General features: G+C 37.4%; 1 protein-coding gene across 1 annotated transcript in view; it reads right to left on the bottom strand.

Moving 5' to 3' along the window:
- Positions 1 to 52: 52 nt before the first annotated feature.
- LOC105856224 (ankyrin repeat domain-containing protein 26-like) overlaps positions 53 to 26072 on the bottom strand; it is a 62911-nt gene continuing 36891 nt past the window's right edge. Inside the window, exons 14-19 of the mRNA XM_076010755.1 lie at positions 22598 to 22811; positions 20914 to 21097; positions 17832 to 18785; positions 15731 to 15877; positions 12981 to 13271; positions 53 to 1125 (exon numbers count right to left, since the gene is read on the bottom strand). Coding sequence (XP_075866870.1) covers positions 904 to 1125; positions 12981 to 13271; positions 15731 to 15877; positions 17832 to 18785; positions 20914 to 21097; positions 22598 to 22811 — 2012 coding nt within the window. The 3' untranslated portion in view covers positions 53 to 903. The remainder of the gene's footprint in view (positions 1126 to 12980; positions 13272 to 15730; positions 15878 to 17831; positions 18786 to 20913; positions 21098 to 22597; positions 22812 to 26072) is intronic.

Here is a 26072-nt window from a genome sequence, read left to right as displayed (position 1 = left end):
AAACTAAAAAAAAAAAAAAAAAAACTAGAAATATTTGTTTTAGTAAGGCAATTTACAGATTTAAGAAAAACATCCCTCAAAGACATTCTCACCACCCTTGTACATTTCACTCATCATGTGGGAAAATCAAGCATTTTGCACTGAGGAATAAGAGTACCAGCTCCAAGGGGACAATGAGATAGTGGAGCTGGTGATCAAACAGAACTAAGGCAGCTCTAAAGGTAGTGCACTCCTAACATTGTTATTAACACATCAGAGGGGGGCCTTTCCTTTGTCATCCATACATCTGATCCTCAGACTGACCAAAGGATTATTTTTAACCACCTTGTGAATTATACTTCCCTTCTTCCCTGTTTTAGCCATTCCCCATTTCACACACATGACTTTAGAGTGGAAAAACTATAAAGTATTGTTGGTTGCAAGGCGCCCCCTACTGATAATTCCAAAGATCACCATGAAGGAAAGTTAATGTACTGAGTGCCAAAAGGTGCCAAGAGCAGCAGCAGGAGGAGGAATACTTGACCCTTTCAGTTTAAGTGGTCATCTTCCAAAAAAATAGTTAAACTCATTAATATTTCTAATGAACGGAATTGTTAAAAGCAATTTTAGAACAGTTATCACTGTCCCAATTATAAAGCTTCAAAAATACTTAGCTGAAAGGCTAATAGACCAGGTTAACTACATGAGAATAATAAGGGGTTTTAAAATCAAAAGAAGGTGAGAGACAAACAGTCCTGGATGAACATTTTAAAAGTAAGTTCATTTAAACTGTATCATTTTCAAAATTATAGTATCTAGTTAGCTTTTACATCCTGCCAATCTCATGAACTTGTCCCACTAAAAATTATGCTTTCAAGTCGAATTAATGAGCTTAATTTATTTTCCATGATTCCATATTTTGACTTATGTTTTTGGTTTACATGCCAAGGATTTTTTAGCTTCTAGTTCTATTTCATAAAGAAGCTTATATTTTTCCAATTCAACATTATTAAATTCTTCTTGAGACATTTTCATTTTGTGGCGTTCAGATTCGAGAACTTTAACTCTTAGTTCCATCTCATTCTTTACTGAAGCCACTTGATTCTCTCTTAATTCTTCTCTCTTTTCTTGTTGTGCTGCTTGTTCCTGAAACAAATTAAAATGGTGTAATATTGATCATTATAACCTGGACAATTATTATAAATTTCTTTACTTTAGAGTTTTGCTTCAGAGAGTATTTTATTCATTTTATTTTTTCTCTTTTTTAGAAACATGGTCTTGCTTTGTCACCGAGGCTGGAAGAGACAGCTCATGGCAGCCTCCAGCTCCTGGGTTCAGGCAGAGTACCGGAGTACCTGGCACTATGCACGTACCACCACACCCAGCTAAGTTTTATTAGTTTTTGTAGAGACAGGGATCTCACTATGTCGCCCAGGCTGGTCTCATACTCCTGGCCTCCAGTGACCCTCCTGCCTCAGCCTTCCTAAGTTCTGGGATTACAGGCATGACTCACCACAACTAGCCTCAGAGAGCCAAAGAAGCTGAAATTTAAAATATGTATCATCAATATCAACTAAGTGGATTATTCTATATAGATTCTAAAAAAATTGAGTAGGAGAGGGAAGTTGGCTGATTAGAGACTTTAGCTGCCAAAGCATCCCACAGAGAAAAAACGTTACAGATAAAAGATAAGGAAAAAACACAACTCAGGTGTATTTCTCAGGGATAGGTGCCAGAGCCTGCCAGAGATTTCACAGGAAGTAGTTGCAGAAAAAAATAGGAAGGAAAAAGATACCCACAGAGATCAACCTAGGTAAGCTTGGAGCCCAGTGAAGAGGGTAGGTGGGGAGGGGGTTTCCTTTCTCCTTCTCTCACACCTATGGTAGTCACGGGGCCTCCAAGCCCCTGGAGAGCTTTTTTACCCTCACGGGCCCAAGGGCTGTTGCCACCACTAGACTGGGAGCTTCCAGAAAATAAAGCATCAGGCTTCTAACCTCTTCTGGGTCGCTCCCCATAGCCACAATCTGGAGCTGAGATGGCAGGTGCCATATCCTGCTTCTCCACACATAATGTTCCTTTGTCCACCCCAGGGAGCTCCAGCTGTCCAGTTTTCATGTTACCTGTTCCTTCATAGTTCCCAATTCCTGCCCAGACTGCAGTGAGTCCTGGAGAATTTGTATGATCCTAGAGCTTGGAAATTCCCTGTGGGCTTCCTTCCAGGGAGACAGACATGGTCGGCTGGAGTACTGGTTCTCATCCATTCAGACTTTTTTCCTCCCCCTTCCTTCACCAACTGTAGCCCAAACTCTCAAAAGCAGCTATCTCCCCTCTGTTGGTGTACCCATGACACTGAGGTTTCCACAGACACTGGGGCCCACACCTTTCCCCTTGAGGGCCTTCAGTGGACCCTTCAGGGGTGCCCATTCTGGGAGTTCCCTGCCCACTTGTACTCTGCAGTGAAGGGCAGACCCTGAGGCAGAGAGGCACTAAGCCTGCTCAAGCACTCCATGGTTAACTCGGGACCAGCATGCTTCTCTCTGGCATGGTCACCGAATGAACTTGGAGCTCTAACGGAAAGGCACGCAGGCCAGATCCCATGCCCCGAGGACTAGTTCAGGTTGTTTGGAGGCACAGAGCGGAGATCTGAGAACTAACTTCAGGATGCAAGGGAGTCCACGTGGGCAGAACTGACAGCAGAGTGCAGTGTGGGTCAGAGCTGCAGTGAACTGGTGGAGCACCCCTAGTCCTACAGGAAGGCCATACTTTCAGACTGGTAGGACCTCAGGCAGTAAAGTTCCCAATTTGCAACCATACACTGGAAGGAGACTGCCAGGACAGGGGAGGAGGGAGAAGAGTGAAACCCACTACCACAGCCAGTCTGTGGTTCCCAGATGGCCCCTCCCATATGAGTAGACTTTCTAGTTTGATAACTTTGCTTCAGCCCCTTCCCAGTGGCTTTACCCAGTGTCCTTGGAACTGACCTTTGCCACCTGCCTCTGCTGAGCCTGAGGCAGGCTCTCCAACCCAGCCCTGCCCAGCTTTACTCCTTCACCCACTGCTGCCTTGGTGGTGAAGAAGGAATCCCCTGAGAGCCCCAGTCCCCTCCCACTGCCTGGGGCATTTGAGAACTTCTCTGGAGAGACTTGAGCGAGCCACAGGTTCCAGAGAACAACTCTGAAGCTTGCTCTTTCCTACAAACATGACTTACTGCCAGGGAAAACAATTTGTACAGCCCATGACAGCATCTATTGACTCAATCAAGTAAGGCCTGGTGGACTTTTATTCACAAGCAGCACCTACTGTCTCAGAAATTAACCTGGGTGTCCCAGTATAATTCACACTGCTGGGTAGGGGAAGAGGGAGAATAGAAGCAACCTGTGGGGGGCACTGCTTTTAAGCAGACGAGTGAGTAAAAACTGTGAGGGGTCTCCCTCCACTACCGCAGACCATGTGGAGTGATCAGGGAGCTGCAGCAGAGTCTGTGCAGAGACATTGCCCTGGAGAACAGGCACAGCAGAGATGTGGTAGCTGCTGATCCTGGGTTTCTGTAGCTGACACCATCCTGAATGCTCAAGTGCGTGGCACCAAATCTGCTAGGAACTCAGCTTTCCAGCAGTAGTCTTCCCATCACCCCCGCTGGGCCAGGGAGGGAGCATACAGAACAGACGCTTCCCTGTACTGTGCCCATGACTGGGAGCCAAGTGCCCCCCACCACCCAGCCTGACTTCTGAGCAGAGTAGGAGCCTCAGATGCTATAGGAGCCACCTGGAAAGCCTTGGACAACTGCCTTGGTGAGATCTAGGTAGAAGGGGAGAACCTTGGCCAGCCAGCATCCTCAGTCAACCTCTGGTCCTTGGGCTGAGACAAACTCCTTCCTGAGTGACTAGGCATCAGCAGTTTCCATGCCAATAGAACAGTCTCCCCCCCCCATTTGTGCACCTCTACTCCTGTGATCCCCAGATCCAGCTCAAAGGCTCTTGCTGTATCTGGGCCTGAGGCTTGGCTCCAGGACCCTGGCCAGTCCTTTGACACCACCTCTGAGATTACAGAGTTGTGTCTGGGCCCCAAGAACCAACCCGTAAGTCTTTACCACTGCCACTGAGCTGGCAGAACCTCCCCAAGGTCCAACACTTCATGAGGGATCCCACATCCTTGAGCACCCATCACTCCTGGACTGGGTTGAAGCAAATGCCCAGAGCCCATTCTTCCAGGACACTGCCTAGAGAACCTCACCCAGCTGCCAGTGTCACCTCTGCTGGGTGACCCTCAGTAGAGCAATACTCTACAACAACAGCCTCCATGGAGAAAGTCACATAAAGCCCCGAACTCAAACTTCCATCAATAAGCTGGGGAATAATTCACCACCCCACATGAAGATCATCCAGCACCAACCTGAGCTGAAGCCATCACAGGGGAATGGGTCAAAACAGAACAGCTGTTGTACAGGCTCTCAGTATACCCACCCCTGCCTGATGGGTCAACATTCAAGACTCGGACACAAAAACTCCATCTAGGGTCCACCCCCTCTCCTAAGTAAACAGCAGAGTTCTCAACAAAGGAGAACAGGTACCCTGTGAACCCATTAGCCCAGAGCTGAGTGAAGAGGAGTCAGATGAGAAGAAATCACCAACAGAACCCTGGCAAGAGGAGAAAACAAAAGAGTTCGACACTGCCAGAGGATCACAATGGAGCTTACAACACTGGACTCCAACCATAGGTAATTTGCCAATATGAGAGAAAATGGATTTCTGAATGTGGATGGCAAATAAGGTGAATAGAATTGAAGAGAAAGTTGACAACCAACAAAAATAAGCCAAGAAATATGTCAAGAAATCAATGAAAAAGTCACTAAGGAGACAACACAAGAAAGAATGTAACAGAACATAAAGAAGTAAAAGAGTCATTTAGGAAATTTTATAAAACAGCAGAAAGCTGCAAAAACAGAGTAAAACAAGGTGAAGAAAGAATCTCAGAGCTTGAGTCAAGGCTCTAGAACTAATCCAGTCATTCAAAGAGGCAGAGAAGAGAATAAAAAGACTAAGAAATCACTGAGGTGGATATGAGACTAGGTGAAGTGAACTAACATATGAATTATAGATATTCCTGAGGTAGAAGAAGAAAGAGCTAAAAGCATGAAAATCTATTTAAAAAACGTATTGAAGAAAACTTCCCTAGTATTGCCAGAGATTCAGACATCTATATATATGACAGTTGTTAAACACCAGGAAAATTCATAGCAAACAGGACATCTCTAAGACATGTAGTAATCAACCCATGCAAAGTCAAAATGAAGGAGAAAATTCTGCAAACAAGAAGACGAAAGCCAACAACTAATCTACAAAAGGTAACCAATCCATCAGGCTAACTGCAGACTTCTCAGTGGAGATTTTATAAGTCAGAAGGGACTGGGGCCCCATCTTCAATCTTTTGGAATAGAACAATTGCCAGACTAGCATTTTGAATCCTACAAAACTAAGTTTCACAATGAATGGAGAAATTAAGTCTTTTCCAGACAGGCAAACACTGAAGGAATTTGTCATGGCCAGACTTGTCCTGCAGTAAATACTCAGAATTGCATTGTATATGAATCAGCACAATAGATACTCACCAGTGTAAAACCACCCAAGAAAACTTAAAACTCACAGCTCTTATAAAACAACAGCACATGAGGGAAAACTAAACCATAACGTACTACCCAAAATGGCAAATCCATCAACAACCCAAATATCAATTCTATCACTCAACATTAAGAGTCTGAACGCTCTACTCAAAAGATATAGCCTGTCAAAATGGGTGACAAAACACAACCCAAATATCTGCCATCTCCAGGAACCATATCTAAACCACAGGGACACATACAGACTCCACATGAAAGGATAGAAAAAAAGATATTCCACATGAATGGAAACAAGAAGATAGCAGGTGTAGACATTTCATATTAGTTAAAGTGGACTTTAAATCAAAGGTATAGAAAGACACAGAGGATCTTTATATAATAGTAGAGAGAGCAATTTAACAAGAAGATATAATAATCCTAAATATAAATGTCCCAACACAGGAGCTCCCAGAGACATAAAGCCAATTCCAGTAGAGCTAAGCAAAGAAACAAATAGCAGTATCATAGTTGCCATGGACTTCAACACCCCACTGTCAGAGGTGGACAAATCATCAAAGCGGAAAATAAATAAATCAACACTGGACTTAAACAGGACTCTAAAACACATGGGCCTAAGAGACTTCCACATAATATTCTACCCCAAAACTACTGAATATACATCCTTCTCATGAGCACATGGGACATTCTGCAAGACTGATCATATCTTAGGCTACAACACATGTCTTAACAAATTCATAAAAATCGAAATCATACCATGTATCTTCTCAGACCACAGTGGAATAAAATAAGAAATCAATCACAAGGGAAACACTCACATCTACACAAAGACAAGGAAATTAAACAACCTGCTGTGCAATGATTATACGATCAAGAAAGAAATGAAGATAGAAATAAACAGTCCCTTGCACTGAATGACAAAGGGGAGAGAAGCTATCACAAGATATGGGATTCACCAAAAGCATCCCTCAGGGGTAAAGTCACGCTTTAAATGCTTCCATCAAATAGACAGAAATATCACAACCTAATAGGCTAAAAGCCCATGTCAAGGAACTAGAAGAAGAAGAGGAAACCAAATGAAAAGCCAGCAGAAGAAATGAAAGAACAAATGTCAGAGCAGGAGTAAATGAAATAGAAAACAAAACAAAACACAAAAAAATATATATAAAGGGTCTACAAAACAAAAAGTTGGTTCTTTGAAAAGATAAACAAAAAGATCTTTTAAAAAGTCCTGATAGATTAAGCAGGGGTAGAAGAGAAAGGGATCAAATAAGCTCAATGAGAAATGAAAAAGTAGATATTACAACTGATATTACAGAAATACAAATATTATTTGTATATTTGTGAATATTATGAAATATTATTATGAATTTTATTATTATGAATTTAATATGATTTTAAGATTATTATTATGAATATTATGAAAATCTTTGCACACAGATATTAGAAAATATAGAGGAAATAGACAAATTCCTAGAATCACACAACCTGTCAAGACTCAATCAGCAAGAAACAGAACTCCTGAACAGACCAATAATGAGCAGGGAGATTAAAGCAGTAATAAAAAAATCTTCCAACAAATAAAAGCCCCAGACCAGATAAGATTCACAGCCAAATTCTACCAAACTTACAAAGAACTGGTATCCATACTAGAGAAATTAATCTATAATGTCAAGAAGGGGGGAATCCTGTCCAACTCATTTTAGGAACCGAGTATCACTTTGATACCAAAGCCAGGAAATGACACAATGAAAAAAGAAAACTACAGACCAACAGCCCTTATGTCTATAGATGCACAAATCCTCAAAAAATACTAGCAAACCCAATCCAACAGCACATCAAAAAAAATAACCCACCACAGCTAACTGGGCTTCATTCCAGGAATGTAAGGATGGTTCAACATAACGTAAATCAATAAATGTGATTCACTGCATAAACAGAAGCAAATCCAAGACCATCTGCTCATCTAAATAGAAGCAGAGAAATCATTCAACAAAATACAGCACCATTCTGGGATAAGAACCCTCAAAAAACTAGGCCTAGAAGAAATATACATCGAAATTGTGAAAGCCACATATGACAAACTCACAGCCAACATCTTTCTGAAGGCGGAAAAGTTAAAAGCATGCCCCCTAAGAACTGGAACAAGACAAGAATCCTCACTGTCTTCACTTCTATTCACCATAATTCTGGAAGTCCTAGCCAGAGCAATCAGGCAATAGAAATAAATAAAGGGACTCCAAACTGGGAAAGAGGAGGTCAAACAATCACTTTTCTCTGATGAGAAAATCATGTATGAGAAAACCCCAATGATTCCACTGCAAGAATCCTAGAATGAAAAAATATATGCAGCAAAGCCAAGCCTGAGGTCACACAATCATTGTATACAAATTGGTAGCATTTCTATATACCAATAAGAGTCAGGTTGAGAGTAAAAATCTGAATACATTCACAAGAACTACAAAGAAAATAAAATACCTAGGAATGTACTTAACCAAGGAGGTGGAAGATTTCTACAAGCACAAAGATGAAACACTGAGGAAAAAAATCAAAGATGACACAAATGGAAAATTCCTATCATGCTCATGGATTGTAAAATCAACATTGTTAAAATGTCCACACTGCCCAAAGTGATTTACAGATTCAATACAATCCCCATCAAAACACCAACGTCCTATTTCACAGACCTAGAAAAAATAATTCTACACTTCCTTTGGAACCAGAAAAGAGCCCAAATAGCCAAAGCAATCTTAAGCAAAAGGAATTAATCAGGAGGCATCACATAACTAGCCTTGAAACTATACCACCAGGCTATAGTAACTAAAACAGCATTAGATTGGTACAAAACCAGAGACACAGACTAATGGAACAGAACAGAGAACCCAGATATAAAACCATCTACCTACAGCCAACTGGCTTTGACAAATCAGACAACATACATTGAGGAAAAGCAGCCCTATTCAATAAATGGTGCTGGATAAACTGGACAGCCACATACAGAAGAATGAAACAGGACCCCTTTCTCTCACCATTCAAAATAATTAACTCAAGATGGATAAAAGACTTAAATGTAAGGCACAAAACCATACAAATTCTAAAAGAAAACGTAGAAAAAACTTTTCTAGGTATCAGCCTAGGCAAACAATTTATGACTAAGACTCCAATTACAGCAACAACAAAATAAATAAATGGGACTTGATTAAATTAAAAAAAACTTCTGCCTAGCGAGCAAATAATCAAGAGAGAAAACTGACAACCTACAGATTGAGAGAAAATGTTGGCACACCATATGTCTGATAAATGGCTAATATACAGAATCTACAAAGAACTCAAACAAATCAGCAAGTGACAAACAAATAACCCCCTTCAAAAGTGGTTTCACACACAAATTGTACCAGATGTACAAAGAAGAACTGGTGCCTATCCTGCAGAAATTATTCCACAACATTGAGAAGGATGGACTCCTTCCCAACACATTTTATGAAGCCAATATCATCCTGATACCCAAACCAGAAAGGACACAACAAAAAAAGAACATTACAGATCAATATTCCTCATGAATATAGATGCAAAAATTCTCAACAAGATGCTATCAAACTGAATCCAGGTACTTATCACAAAAATAATCCATCAAGACCAAGTGGGCTTCATCCCAGAAATGGTTCAACATATCCAGATCTATAAATGTAATTCACCACATAAATAGAAGCAAAAACAAAGACCATATAATTCTCCCAATAGATGCAGAAAAAACATTAGACAAATTCAACACCCTTTTATGATAAGAATGCTTAACAAAATAAGCATAGATGGGGCTTACCTAAAAATGATACAAGCCATATATGACAAACTCACAGCCAACATCATACTGAATGGGGAAAAATTGAAATCATTTCCACTTAGAACTGGAACCAGACAAGGTTGCCCACTATCTCCACTTCTATTCAACATAGTGCTGGATAAAGTCCTTGCTAGAGCAATTAGACAAGAGAGGAGAATTAAGGGTGTCCAAATTGGGACAGAAGAGATCAAACTCTCACTCTTTGCTGATGATATGGTATTATATCTAGAAAACCCCAAAGATTCAACCAAGAGACTCCTGAAATTGATTTAAAAATTCAGTAAAGTCTCAGGATACAAAATAAATACACAGAAATCAGAGGCATTCATATATGCCAATAAATACCAATAACAGTCAAACTAAGAACCAAAACAAAGACTCAATACCCTTCACAATAGCAACAAAGGAAATAAAGTACCTAGGAATATATTTAACTAAGGAAGTAAAGGACCTCTACAGGGAGAACTATGAAACACTGAGGAAGGAAACAGCAGAGGATGTAAACAGCTAGAAGACCATACCATGCTTGTGGGTCGGTAGAATCAACATTATTAAAATGTCTATACTACCCAAAGTGATCTACAGATGCAATGTAATCCCTATTAAAATACCATCATCATTTTTCACAGATATAGAACAAATAATTTTACATTTCATATGGAACCAGAGAAGACCCCGTATAGCAAAATCAATCCTAGGCAATAAAAACAAAATAGGAGGCATCAATTTACCAGACTTCAAACTATATTACAAGGCTATAATAACTAAAACAGCATGTTACTGGCATAAGAAAAGGGACATAGACCAGCGGGACAGAAATGAGAACTCAGATATAAAACCATCCTCATATAGCCATTTAAGCTTTGACAAAGGAGACAGAAACATACACTGGGGAAAAGAATCCTTATTCAATAAATGGGGCTGGGAAAACTGGATAGCCACATGTATAAGAATGAAACAGGATCTGCACCTTTCACCTCTCACAAAAATCAACTCACGGTGGATAACAGACTTAAACCTAAGGCATGAAACTATAAGAATTCTAGAGGAAAACGTTAAAAATACTCTTCTAGACATTGGCCTAGGCAAAGAATTTATGAAGAAGACCCCAAAGGCAATTACAGCAACAACAAAAATAAATAAATGGGACCTTACCAAATTAAAAAGCTTCTGCACAGCCAAAGAAACTGTCATGAGGGCAAACAGACAACCTACAGAATGAGAGAAAATATTTGCATGCTATACATCTGATAAAGGGCTGATAACTGCAATCTATTTAGATCAGAAAAATCAGCAAGGAAAAAATCAAACAACTCTATCAAAAAGTGGGCAAAGGACATGAACAGAAACTTTTCAAAAGAAGACAGAATAATGGGCCAACAAACATATGAAAAAATACTCAACATCACTAATCATCTGAAAAATTCAAATCAAAACCACAATGAGATATTACTTATCCCCAGTGAGAATGGCCTTTATCAAAAAGTCCCAAAACAATAAATGTTGGTGTAGATGGGGAGAGATAGGAACATTTCTACATTGCTGGTGGGACTGAAAACTAGTTCAACCTCTGAGGCAAGCAATATGGGGATACCTCAAAGCGATACAAGTAGATCTACCATTTGATCCAGCAATCCCATTACTGGGCATCTACCCAAAAGAACAAAAGACATTCTATAAAAAGGACATCTGTACTGAAATGTTTATAGCAGCACAATTCACAATTGAAAGCTGTGGAAACAACCCAAGTGTCCATCAATACATGAATGGATTAATAAAATGTGGTATATGTATACCACGGAGTTCTACTCACCCACAAAAACAATGGTGATATAGCATCTCTTGTATTATCCTAGATAAAGCTGGAACCCACTCTACGAAGTGAAGTATCCCAAGAATGGAAAAATAAGCACCACATGCACTCACCATCAAATAGTTTTAACTGATGCACATATAGGAATAACATTCATCTGGTGTTGGGCAGATGGGATCGGGGAGGAGGGGATGGGTATATACATACATAATGAGTGCGATGCGCACCGTCTGGGGGATAGACATGCTTGAAGCTCTGACTCCAGGCGGGGGAGTGAGGTGCAAGGACAATATATGTAACCTAAACATTTGTACCCCCATAATATGCTGAAATACAAAAAAGTGGGAAAAGACAGGAACAGAAGTTTTTCTAAATAAGATAGACCAATGATCAACAAATAAAAAAAAAGGTTGAACATCACTAATTACCAGGAAAATGCAAATTAAAAACACAATGAGAGATCACTTTACCCCTGTCAGAATGGCACTCATTAAAAAGTCAAAAAAAGCAATAGATGCTGGCTTGGAAGAACAGAGAAAAGAACACTCACATACTGTTGGCAGGACTGCAAATTAGTACAACCTCTATGGAAAACAGTGTGGAGATTTCTCAAAGAACTAAATGTAGACTTACCATTCAATCCAGCAATCTGAGTACTGGGAATCTACCCAAAGGAAAAGAAGTCATTTTTTCAAAAAGACACCTACACTTGAATGTTTATTGCAGCACAATTCACAACTGCAAAGATCTGGAATCAACCTAAGTGCCCATCAATTCCTGAGGGGATTAACAAATGTGGTATATGTATACCATGAAGTACTACTCAGCCATAAAAAAGGATGAATTAATGTCTTTTGCAGCAATGTGGATGGAGCTGGAGATTGTTATTCTAAGTGAAGTATCTCAAGAATGGAAAAACAAACACCACATGTACTCTCTAATAAATTGGAACTAAATAATGGGCACACATGTACACAGAGGGAAGTAAAAAGTCATTGGAAATCAAGCAGGGGATAGAGAGGATAAGAAGAGGGGTCAAAACCTACCTAATGGATACAATGAACACTATTCGGGTGATAGACACACTAATAGCCCTGACTCAAGCATTACAAAAGCTATCCATATAAGAAAAATATTTGTAACCCCTTAATATTTTGAAATAGAAAAAATTAGCAATTTTTTGGAATCAAATTGGATTTCAATATCATATAGAAAATAGATAAGTACACCCACCACCCATGTTATACTCAGTAAATCTATGGATCCTTGTAGACAAAAAAGTACAATTATGTTATAATAAGTATAAAGATGTTTTTCAAAGGAAAAAATTGGATCATTTCTAAGGTAGTACTCATGTAATCTGATAATCCAAAGAATTATAGAATCAATTTAAAATTGTAAAACCTGAGCAATATAACTTAAAAACAGTTCAAGAGTATGGGATAATTTCTAAATCAGATTTTTTTCCTTTTCCTAATAATCTTGTTTTATGACAACTGAACTTAATAATCAAATGACCCTCTAAGGCAGAGAATCATCACTCTGAAAGATCATATTAGTTCTAATTATGATGGAAACAAAAATTTAAAGAGAGAAACAGATGCCGCTTTCCTTCTAGAAATCTACAAAGTAAATTGCTATAGGGGAAGTAGAGGAAACACATACAATGTACATATCCACGATATAATCTGCAGTGAAATAAATGAAAGTGCATAACAGGTAAATAAACTAACCTGTAAAAACAGATTGATTTCTTTTAATTGTTCTACAATAGTCTGTCTGGCGTTTGCTTCAATCTCCCGTTTATACTGGGCAACTTGACCACGGTCTATCATATTCCTTTCCATGTAATTTCTGAGGTCTACTATTGCTTGCTTCAACTTCTTTTTATTCTCCTGTAGTTTCTTATACTTTTTTCGTGTTATTTCCATAGATAATGATTCTGGTTGAACAACTTGATTCTTTGTATTTAGATGTTGACATTTTGAACATGGAAATTCCAGTGCTTGTTTTAGTTGATCGATCTGCAAGAATAAAATAATATAGTTTGGTAATGGCGTAGGCTGACAATAGCCTCACACAAACTAATAACACATTTTGACATAAAGTTAATTGCAAGAAAATTTTATCTATACTGTACTAGATTCCTGCAATACAGACACTTGAATTGTTCAGGAAATTGAGGCCAAAGTTAAAACCACCACAAATCACAAAAACATAGTCTTTAGTCTCATCATCTTTGCCACACAACATTTGCACCTGATCTTAGATTTTTCTATGTTTTATTAAATTCTTCCATCCTTGAAATGGCTCGTTAGAGAAAGTCTCATGCCCTTTCTTCCATGGCTATTCCCCAGAATATCTAGAGAAGTCTCAGGGACATCTTATTGAGTTATTTAGGCCTGAGTCAATAAATGGCTCCCAGAATAAGACTTTCAAAATAAGACACAGATTAGTGAATTCTGGACATATGCATTCTAATGTCATAAGCCTTTTTTTGAATGGCAAATGTCTTAGGATAATTTGAATTGCATTCCCAGAAGTGATGATTCTTGGGGTTATGAAGCAATTACCTCCCAGTATAAATGTGACAAAATCCATTCATTTGAACAAAAATGTGTTAATTCAATAGCACTATATTATAATCTTTCGGTACTTTACACTTGATCTTAGCCAAAAGGCCAAGAAGCGATTTCTTTTGGTACTTTAGACAAAATACGGAAGCATACTAAACAACCACCACAACCAAAAATACTTCATAGAATTTCAGTGGTACCGAGTTGGCACAAATGACTTTCCTTTAGCTGTAATGATTATTTGATTTCAGAAAAGTGAGTGAAGTGATAGTTTTAAAACATGTCTACAAACCACTTGACATTTCTGCCATGAAATTCCCTCTCCTGAAAATGAACTGGCTTTAGTAACTGGTTTCTAGCCAATATAATATGGTGGAACTGCCGTGTGACTTGTAAGGTTAGGTTAGAACAGGTAACATAGCTTCCACCTGGCAGCTCTCTCTAGGGAAGCTGTGTTCTCACAGCCACCATATTGTGAGGGAGCCCAAGCCGCATGGTGAATCCTCCTGTAAGTGCTCCAGCTGAGCACCCCAGCTAGAGTTCCAGCCACAAAGGAGCTTCAACTGCCAGATGTGTGAACAAACATGCCTTTAGGTAATTCTAATCTCCAGCTTCAAGTCACCCCAAGATCCAGGTACCAGGTCAAAAGATGAGCTACCGTGAACTGAAAGATGACACATGAGTTTAATTTTCCATGAGAAAAGCTCAGACCTGATATTCTCTTTCTTAGGTAGAAAAATCTACAGATGATTCTCTAAACTATAATGCATTGATAAAACATAATGCAATAAATAGCAGACTCAGTCAGCACAGCCAGTGACCAAGACCTTATGGAAATAGGAGCAAAGAAGGAGCCTCTGGGTGATAGATTAAAGGTTTGAATGGAGAAAATTGAAAGAATGGATTCTGTCTTTGTAAGCCTGACTTCCACTCATGTTGTGGAGTCAGCAAGGCATAAGCTGGCCACAAGCTCCTTCAAAAAGCAAAAAATGAAGTTAAAGACATTTGATACACTGACTTTTTACACCCTTACATAAAACAACTGGCAATATACAACAGATTGTAAAAGAGTCCTCATAAAATTTGACTGGGTACTGAGATAACAAGAGACACAAAGCAACAATCTGAATTGTTAATCCCAAAGTAAACCCTCCCCTTTATGACCAACTGATTTTCAAAAAGGGTAACAAACCACTTAAATGGGAAAAGAATCATCTTTTCAACTGGTACAGGGAAAATTCTATATCCAAATAAAGGAAGACTCCCTCCAATTTCCATCTCTAAAAATTAACTCCAAATAGTAGAAGTACATAAAATAGCTAAAACTATAAAATTCTTAGAACACAGAGGCATTAATCTTTGTGACTGTATTTGGCAGTGATTTCTAAGACAGAACACCAAAAGAAGACATAGATTCATTCAACCACAGACAAATTTAAAATTTCTGTAAAAGTGAAAAAGCAACAAGCCACTGAGAGAAAATATGTGAAAATCATGGATTGATAAAGATCTTATATCTAGGATATACAAAGACCACTTACAATTTAGAAATAAAAAGACAAACCAATTTAAAAATGGGCAAAAGAGTAGACATTTCTCCTAAGAAGATATCACTAAAGATCACAGTTGAACAACAACAAAAAAGGCTCTCAACTTCTGTGAGCAATGATGTTTAATTCTCAACTTTCCTAAAGATGTTATAAGAAAAACATATGTAATTAGAACAAAAAAAATGGCAGAATGACAGAGTTTAGAAAATAAATGCATTATAAAGATATACAACTGTAATAAAATTAATTATAATGAAAATACAAATGAAAGCTGTGCACTGAAATCACTCTCATAAACGCTTTATGTTACTTAACCAACTATACATGAACTGCTGACATGTTACATTTCATACATACTTGACTTCTGATTTGATGTAGTATCTTCATTGAACCCGGCGTCTCATCTTCTAAATTAATGTGACATGGCGAAACCTCTGCAAAGGCCTCTGACATTGGTTGTTTTGTCAAGGTAGTAGCCAGTTCTTGTAGATGACTCACAAGTACCTGATAAGATATTTTTGTTTCTCATTTTATAAATCACGTTATTATTAAATCATGTTAAGAATATCAAACTTTAATGTATATACTTTGAAAAATATCACCACACGCATCGATTCACTTTCTTTTCCTCATGTGTACACATTCCTGTGTACAACTGAATTCAGTTGAGGTCACAGAAGGTGTCAGCTTCCTGCAAAATTGGAATTCTGTTACTTAATCAACAGATTCAGCTCACTATTCACTTGTACCCTGAGAAATTTGCAATGTTTAACGATCTAATGAAGTTTCAAAAAGAAATGGGTACATGGGAGGGACTGATGGGGGTAGATTCTATATTGTAAAAAGCTTTCCCTCTTTTTTTTTTTTTTTTTTTTTGAGACAGAGTCTCGCTTTGTTGCCCTGGCTAGAGTGAGTGCCGTGGCATCAGACTAGCTCACAGCAACCTCAAACTTCTGGGTTCAAGCAATCCTTCTGCCTCAGCCTCCCGAGTGGCTGGGACTACAGGCATGCACCACCATGCCCGGCTAATTTTTTCTATATATATTAGTTGGCCAATTAATTTCTTTCTATTTATAGTAGAGATGGGGTCTCGCTCTTGCTCAGGCCTGGTTTCGAACTCCTGACCTCGAGCAATCTTCCCGCCTTGGCCTCCCAGAGTGCTAGGATTACAGGCATGAGCCACTGCACCCGGCCGCTTTCCCTCTTTTTTATCAGAAGCTTAAATCAACCTCAGAGTTCCTCACATATTCAATCACCTGCTGAAATCCTTCGCATAGATTCCTCTGTCAGAGTAAAAGTAAAATTCCAACAGCCTTCAAGGTCCTAGGATACTTGGCTCCCCCCCACTCCTTGACTTCAGCTCCTACCTCTCTCCCCTACTCACTCCATTCCCACTATATGGGAATCCTGCCACACCTCATTAGTCTGAAAATGGGGATCCAATGCCAAACTCACAAATCACAGATAGCTACAATTATCTTTGTACTAGACAAAGTTATATCCAAATTGTGGTCACTGAGCTTTGAAATGACAATTATGAGCAAATTATGTGTAAAAATATACAAAGTAAATAAAAAATAACACTGAGAACATTAATTCAATTATGGTTTTGCTAAGATCCACCATGTTTGTAGTACATTATGATTTTTTTTTTAATTTCAAGAGTATTACAGGGGTACAAATGTTGTGGTTACATGAATTGCTTTTGTGCAATTTGAGTCAAAGTTATAAGTGTGCCCATCACCGAGATAGTGTGCATTGTACCCTTCAGTTGTGAATTTACATGTCCCCTCCCGTACCACCCACCTGATTGGTTTCTGCTGAATGTTACTGCCATCTTATGATTTAATAAAACTAAACTGCCACTGAAGAATTGAGAGGTCATAAATAGTACATCATTTGAGGTTGAAATATTTTAAGATATAAGTCAAATGGACATGAATTAAAATAAAATTATGCCAACTAAAACATAAAAAATTACTGAAGTCAAAATATTACAAAATACAACAGTACATTTCAGTTCATCTCTGAAATCTGGACTTAAGTGTCAAGAGTAACCCACTTCACTGAATCTTAATTTCATAATACTCATTTTAGGTACAAACATTTCCATGCATCTGCTTCATCGTGGCATTAAAATAGAGCAACACAAAGATGTTAAAATTGCATTTTCTGCAGTGAAAGTCTACATTATTAATGTTAGTCTATATTGACAATTTGTAACTTAATCTCTTAGAATTTCATAGGTGACATGACGTCTTTCCTCAATGAACGGCATGTCTCGGCTCTAACATCTGTTTGCTAGAAACAAGGTATGTTTCTAGGCTGACACAGCAAATACTTTTATCATCTAGATATTTTTATATCCAACTGGATTCAACATTTAGCCATAATGAAATATTATTTGAAATTTGCTTTCAGGAGGTTTGAAAAACAATTTACCATTCTGGACACTTACTTTTCTTTCTGCAGACTCTTTTTCCAAATGACACATTCTTTCTTTTAAATGATCACATTCATTGACGAGCTCCTGAAGTTTTCCTTCTAGAAGCAGACTTTGCTTGTCACTCTCGGCTTGACTTTGTTTCATAATATCCTGATATGAGTCCTGGATATTAGTTCCTGTCTCCTCTTTCTGGGCAGCTTTGTTGTCAGCAGCATGTGGTTGCTGTCGAAGCAACATATTTTCTCTTTGTAGTTCAGACAATCTCTGCTCTAGAGATCCCTGCTTGCCAATGTATGAATTCACTTTGCCTTGGTCACTGCGATACGTTTGTTCGATTTCCTTCGTTTGGCACTGTGTTTGCCTTAGGTCTCTTTGTACGTCTTCTAAAAACGTCTTTTCTTGGAGGAGCTCTCTTGTGTGATGGAGTACCTTTTCCAGATTACCGATCTTACTTTCTGCTTTAGACAGTTTTTCAGAAAGAATCTCATTGTTTTCTTTTAGATTCGATATGTAAAAATTCATTTTATCTTGTAAGTGAAACCACTCATCTCTTGCTGTGTGGAAAGCAAGTTCTAGGTGTTTTCTTGATGTCTCACTTTCATCAAGATCATGTGAAGTGGCAGTAAGTCTAGAATGGTAAGATGCAACTTCTTCTTTCAGTCTTTCCTTGTTTTGTGTTTCACTCTCCAGTTTACACTTTAGCATTGCATTCTCAGCTGTGAGAACACAAAGCTGTTCACCATACTGAGATCCAGTTTTAGTTAACGTTTCCAAATTCAGTATTATATTAATTTGAGCATCATCATCCTTTTCTTTTGTAATTTTCATGTCCTTCAGATATTTCTTTTCAATTTCTTCATTCTGACTTTTAATTTTGTCTCTCTCCATTCTCAGCATGGCAATTTGTTCCTGCAACATGCGATTTTTATGAAGTAGATCTTTTTCTCTTTCTTGGCTATGACAAATCTATGGAAAACCAAGAAAACTTTTAGCTATCTCTCAGTATGAGGACCTATCATGATTTCCTCTGAAATTAAAGGATAACCTGTTGATTTATACAATGAAAGGACTGCAATAAGTGGATATCCAACTGGAAAATAAGTTGGATCAAACCCTCCAACCTTATAGAGCATAAATTCCCAAAGGATCAAAATTTATTTGAAGTCAATGAATATATCAAAGAATCAAAGAAACCAGTACAGGATTTTTAAGGATCTCAGAATTGGAAAAACCTTTCCCTGAATTGCAACAAACCCAAAAGTATAGAATGAAAGATTAATAAATGTGACTACATTTAAAAATTGGGTTTGCACTCTAGTATCTAACCTTATACTACCCCATGATGAGAGCCTACGTCTGCATATCTTTGGACAGATAAAATTTCCCAAAGTACTTTATGTTCCTTTTTCCTGGGAATATTTTATAAATAATCTACTTTGATAACATTTGTATAGTCAGTTATAAGAATTACACTGATTGATAAATGATATATCTTGGCACTGTACTAAGCACTTCTCTATATATTAATGAACTCATTTAGTTATCACAGTTCTGAAAAGGGGAGATTAAAAATGTAAGCAAGCTGCAGGACTTTCCCTAGGACTCTACTTCTAGGACTCTTCCACCAAGTCACAGTTACTTCTGTGGTATAAATACATAAATACAAAAGAAACCTTTTGTTTGAAAACACCAAAGGCAAATCAGAAAAATGTATACAGCTTTTCTTAGAAAATCACAAATTGCCAATTGCAATAACTTGTTACTTCTTTGTAATGTCTGAAGCAGTAATAAATGTGAAATAGGGAAATATACACTGAACTATTTTACTGGGAATGAAACACTTACTAACAAAGTATTACTAGGTATATACTAGAGCATATTATTGTAGCCAAAAGCTCTTGGTACTGAAATAGGGTACCGTTTGGAGCAAACTCTTACTCCTCTCAAAAGTGAGGAGAATGACGTCCCAAATATGGTCTCTAAACCAGATTGTCCATTTCCTCCATACCGATCAATGAAGTAATAAACTACCTTCTCCATTAATGTATCAAGAGGATGAAATCACTTTGAAAAACTAGAGCATGCATTGTTAAGAGCAAGGGCTCGGAGATTATGAAAATATTACCCATTCCTATGGAATATATTAAAAACCTCTCCTTTGGATGAGGCCATTGTAACTGTTCCTACTTGACTGTTACAGAGGAATGGAGTCGAATTAAGAACAATGTTTTATCCGCGGGCCAAAAATTCCACCACCACCACTAAATGGTACACACACACAGGGCTTCAAAATCCTCTGTACTTTCTACAATCCATGCAGTTGGTTGTTTGAAATACATACACATACAAATACATACATAGACATATTTGAAAGTAACTAAAGAAAACACCTCAGAATTCATTTTCTTTAGAGTCATTTCTATGTCCCTTTGTCTGCCATGGTGATGGGTCAGAATACAATCTTGTAATAGTCTGCCACTCTGCTTTCGATAAAGCTGCCTCTCGGTGTCATTTTGCTTTTGTACAAACTATGAACATTAAGTATTTGGTCAAATAGCATTGGGAGTAAAAAGTCTAAAGGTTAATTAAAAGCATAACCTTCAATAAAATTGTTGAAAGGGAACGGCTTATTTAAACACAAGGACCTTTAGCCCTCAAAATTAATCTCATAGTTGTCATACATAAGACAACTAAATTCATCAAAGAGCAACAGTTCATAAAGACAAGCAGATATAGTATTGTGAAAAAATGACTTCACAGAATATTAAACTAGTTTCAGTATAGTTCCAAAGCTATTTAGTCTCTATTTTAACCTAAAAATATCTAAATTAACATTTATGGTAGTGATTAAAGATTAAAGTGAACTCACCTTCTCTTCCTTCATGCAGAAAAGATATACTGAGCATCAATTAGATGCTAAGATTTACAATAAATCACTTTAGCTATTAATATAAATGTCATAGTTCCTTCTTAAGAAGACGTAACAGTTTGGTTTTGTTTTAAACCTAAATATGTATTCAATCAAAGGGATATTACAAGTGAAACTGATGATATAAAGCTTACAATATGAAATTTTAATCACAGATTAATTTACCTGAGACAAATAAGTTCTTAATGTCTGCAATTCCTCATTTTGCTTTTTCAGAGTCAGTTCAAGTTGTTGTTTCACTTCAGCTTCTCTCTTACATTCTTCTTCTTTTCTTCTTAAACCTTCCCTCATTTGTTCATATAACCTCTCAGCATTTCTTCTCTTTTCTTCTTCTTCTTTTAAGGTAAATCTGCAGTTAAATATACTTATCTTAAAATTGGTTTTGTTATAAAATAAAACAGCTCCTTTTATTATCTGCCTCTTCATATGTTGGTTTATTATCCTAAAAAATTCCTATGTTCTTGAGTTTTTTCCTTGAGCTCTCATAATTTTAATTTCTCCCTTCCTTCTTTTCTACATGACTTATACTTGAAAGGTTGTGATGAAAGAACATTTTGTTAACTGTCAAGTTTCCATTACTAATAATAGAAACTCTGGTAAATATTATAGAAAAGGATAATGGAAATTATTCAGTAAAGGTATAAGTTGAAAACTACCTTTTTTTCCCACACAGTCATTAGTACTCCTCAATTAGGACAGATCATTTCAAGTTAACTAATTTTAAAAAGTTACTGTTTATAAACAAGTTTGTACATTCACTAGAAATACATTTTTATCTTAATGAAATATTGCAGGTATTTCTAATAATAATTGACTGTGTAACAGAGCACCTTCAAATGTCTTTCATACAACCTACATCTATAGATTAGTATAATCCAAGACTGGGTTGAAAAGTCTAGTATTTGCTACCCCACATTTTTTTATGTTTCTTTGTTTGGTGATGCTTTCAACTTGTCTTGTTCATAATTATGTATTTTTTTTTTTAACAATTATAAATCCCTTTGGGAAGAAGGCAGTATCTAATATTTAACTAAACAATATAGGATAATACATCTTTCAACATTGAACTTTAAACCAGTTTTATATGGTGTGAGAGAGGTGCTGAATAAACTAATCAATAATCACTTTCCATTTTACTTTCTATGCCACACATAGTCAAATAAAACTGTACGTGTTTAAAAAATCATTCTGGGTAGAGAAAAATGGTTATTTCATACTCTGTTGAACTATAAACTTTCCTGAGTACAATTTAGAAACAATGACCAAGGACTGATTTGAAAAAGTTCCTATACTTTAACCAAAGAAGTCTATACTGAAGAATTTCTTCAAAGTAAGTAATTAGAAAATAGACAAAGGAGGGATGGGTAAACTCACATGTAATGGGTACAATGCACACTATCTACAGGATTGGCACCCTTATATTATAGCTTTGACCTAAATGGCACAAGAACAATTTATATAACCAAAACATTTTTACCCCCCCTATAATATTCTGAAATAAAAAAATAAATTAAAAATTGTGTATCAAAGATGCATGTGCTTGGTATCATTAATTAAAAAACAAAAAATTTTAAAACCCCATAATATAATTTCTTCAATAATGAGATTTGCCTATAGTGGAGTATTATATAGTCATTCAAAGTATGATTTAAAAGAATATGCACTTAATTATTAAAAGTATGCACAAGGAAAGACTTATATTATTCTGAAGATTTTCACACCCTACAACACCATAAAGTTTTCTCCCATTTAACCACAGAAGGTAAATTGGCAATTTCACAAATACTCCTGTATGTCTGTAGTATAAAGTAAACAGTACAAATATTTCTTTAATACTAGAATGTCACACCTCGCAGTACAGAGTTCATGTTCCCATACAACTTCTTGATGTTCTAAATGTGATTTTATTTCTTCTGTTTTTGATAGCTCCTTTTGTAGTATGCCAACCTTATTTCTTGTTTTTTCCAGTTTTAGTCTAAGTCGTTCACAGTAATTTTTATTAATTTCTATTATTCTTTCTTGCGAAAGAAATGCATCCTGTATCTTCATCAGGCTAACAGAATCTGAATTATGGAGAAAACAAGATGGAAATAAAATATATAAGAACTTTTGGGATATAAAGTACTACAACACATTTTACCACTCACTTGTTCATACACTAAACCAATGTAAACTGAATGTCTACAATGTGGAAGATATTGTATAACACTAAGCTCTACAGATAAAACAGACAAGACCTTCTTTAATGCTTAAAATGTAGTGAAGAACAAAGAAAATAAGTGACAACTATAATTCATATAGATGCTATAAGATAACAGAGTTCTATGATCACATAAGAGAATTTGATCTCTACTGGGCCCAGGAAAGATTTCCCTGTGGAGGAGATGGCTATGCTGAAAAATGAAGGATGAGAAGGAAGCAGTTGAGCAAAATGGAGAAGAGTATTCTAGCCAGTCTACACCATGTGCTGAAGCTCTGCTGCAATCTGCATCCAGCCAAGATGGAGTAACAGGTACTGATTTACCTTTTTACCAGAAACAACCAACAACAAAACTAACAGTATGTTAAACAATGTTTTTCATGACAGTAGACTTCAGGCAATGAAGATCATGATCCCTGGAAGACAGGAAACAAATGAAGTAAGCATGGGGCTGCCCCACCTCCCTACCCTGACAGAGTTTCTAGGCTATGACACGGGGAACAAAAACTGAACTAGAGTCCATCAGACTCCCTGAGGTGGTGTGATGTATCTTAGAGTCTGGTAAAACCAAGGCACACAGAGATCACAGGACAGAACACTGGAGAATACAGAGCAGCACAGGGAAAGAACCCTGGAAATCTGTAGAGATTCCCTCTTGGGTACTTAGTAGTAACCTCTTTTACTGCTAAAGAGCAGCCTCCCAAGTGTGGTAAAAGAACCCTGAACAACATAATGAGTGCGGTGCACACCGTCTGGAGGATGGACATGCTTGAAGCTCTGACTCAGGTGGGGCAAGGGAAATATACATAACCTAAACATTTGTGCCCACATAATATGCTGAAATACAAAAGAAAAAAAGATCACAAAAGTCTTGCTGTAGGAGTTGGGTATTAACCCAAATCATAAATGTAAGACCAGAAAGGATCAAGCTGTTTATAAGTAACTCAATTGTATCCCCAACTAAAGATGGAGAAGATACATAGCAGCATGAAGATATTTTAAAAACAAACTGCACTTGTGCAGGTACAAATTATAATGCCAGAAAAGAAAACTACACTTAATGGAGATAAACACATATTATAACCATAGGAAAAAAAGATTCACAGTGAACTATGAGAAAATGTCAAGCAGCTAATACATATAAAAATCACACGGAGGAACGCAGAGAAAAAAACAAAGGAATAAATGGCCACAAACACTCTTGATATTATGAAAAAGAAAACTCCCTCGTCAGCATGGCTGTAAAAGTTCAACACATGTTTAGGCCAACCAAGAGATCCTCCAGGCCAGGCACGGTGGCTCACGCCTATAATCCTAGCACTCTGGCAGGCCGGAGCGGGAGGATTGCTTGAGCTCAGGAGTTCGAGACCAGCCTGAGCATGAACGAGACCCTGTCTCTACTATAAATAGAAAAAAATTAGCCAAACAACTAAACATAGAAAAAATTAGCTGGGCACGGTTGTGTGTGTCTGTAGTCCCAGCTACCCAGGAAACTGAGGCAGGAGGATCCCTTGAGCCCAGGAGTTTGAGGTTTCTGTGAGCCAGGCTGACACCATGGCACTCTAGCCCAGGCAAGAGAGTAAGACTGTCTCAAAAAAAAAAAAAAAGGATATCCTCCAGTAGGTGAATGCATAAATAATCTGTGTTACAGCCATACAATGTAACATTATTCAGCACTAAGAAGGAATGAGCTGTAAAGCAATGAAAAGATGTGAAGGAAGCTTAAAAACATATTACCAAGTGAAAGAAGCCAATCTCAAAAGGTTAGTTACTGTTTGATTCCAACCATATGACATTCTCACAAAGGCAACACTCTGGATAAAGTAAGAAGATGAGAGGTTGCTACAGGTTGGGGTGGGGCAGGAAAGCATACATAGGCAGAACACAGAGGATTTTTACAGCAGTGAAATACTCTGTATGATACTATAACAATGGATATATGGCATTCTAGTTTTGTCAAAACCCACAAAATGTACTACACAAAGAGTGAACCCCAACAAAAACTATGGGCTCTGGGTGATTATGGTGTGCCCATGTAGATTCACTGATAACTATCAACTGTACCATCATGGTGAGGAATGTTGATGATGGAGGAGGCTACCCATACACTGGGTGACAGGGATACAGAAAATCTCTGTATCTTCTTGCCTATTTTTCTGTAAAACTAAAAGTGTTCTAAAAAAAACCAAGTGTTTAAAAAAAACATCCTCAACAAAACTTCAGCAAATCAAATACGACAGTATATTGAAAGGATAATACATCATGAACAAATGGGATTTATCCCAGGAACGCAGGCTTGGTTTAACATTAAAAATCACTGTTATTCACCACATTAAGAAACCAAAAGAGAGGAAGCATATGAGCATCTCAGTAGATGGAGGCATTTGATAAAATTCAACATTCATTGCTGATAAAAAACCAACCAACCAACCAACAAAAAACTCTGGGCAAACTAAGAATACAAGGGAACGTCTTCAGCATGATAAAGAGCATCGCAGAGAAATCTACAGCTAATCTACGTTTCATGGTAAAAAGGTGAATGCTTTCCCTAGAAGATCAGGAACAACACAGGTACGTTTGCTTTCACTACTTTGATTTGGCATCAAAGATGAAACCAATAAAACAGAAAAAAAAAATCCTAACAAGTACCATCAGGCAAGAGCAAGAAATAAAAGACTTCTAGGTTGGAAGGAAGAAGTAACACTATCTATATTCATAGCCATGATCACACAATAGGAGTGGTAAACCATAATTTGTGGGCCAGCTTCTTGCTTTTGTAAGTAAAGTTTTATTGGAACACAGCTCTGTTCAGTAATTAATGTATTGTCTATGGCTGCTGTCATGCTATAATGGCAGAGTTGATTAGTTCCAGCAAAGAACGCTTGGCGTTAAATCCAAAATATTTACTATATTTAGTAAGATAGCAGTTTGAGAAAGAAACATCTTGACAGCCTGATCATCAAGAAAGCCTGATCAAATCCACCAAAATAGCTATTAGAACTAACAAGTGAGTTTAGAAAGGTCAGAGAAAATAGAATCAACAATTCAAAAATCAATAAGTAACCAAATTAAAATTTTAAAAATATCACTTACAATGTCATTGAAAATGAAATACAGATCCCAT

This window comes from Microcebus murinus, chromosome 15 (assembly GCF_040939455.1).
Source record: "Microcebus murinus isolate Inina chromosome 15, M.murinus_Inina_mat1.0, whole genome shotgun sequence".
Classification (NCBI taxonomy): Eukaryota; Metazoa; Chordata; class Mammalia; order Primates; family Cheirogaleidae; genus Microcebus; species Microcebus murinus.
The sequence above is the reverse complement of the archived record's forward strand: the minus strand, read 5'-3'. Positions and strand labels throughout refer to the sequence as shown.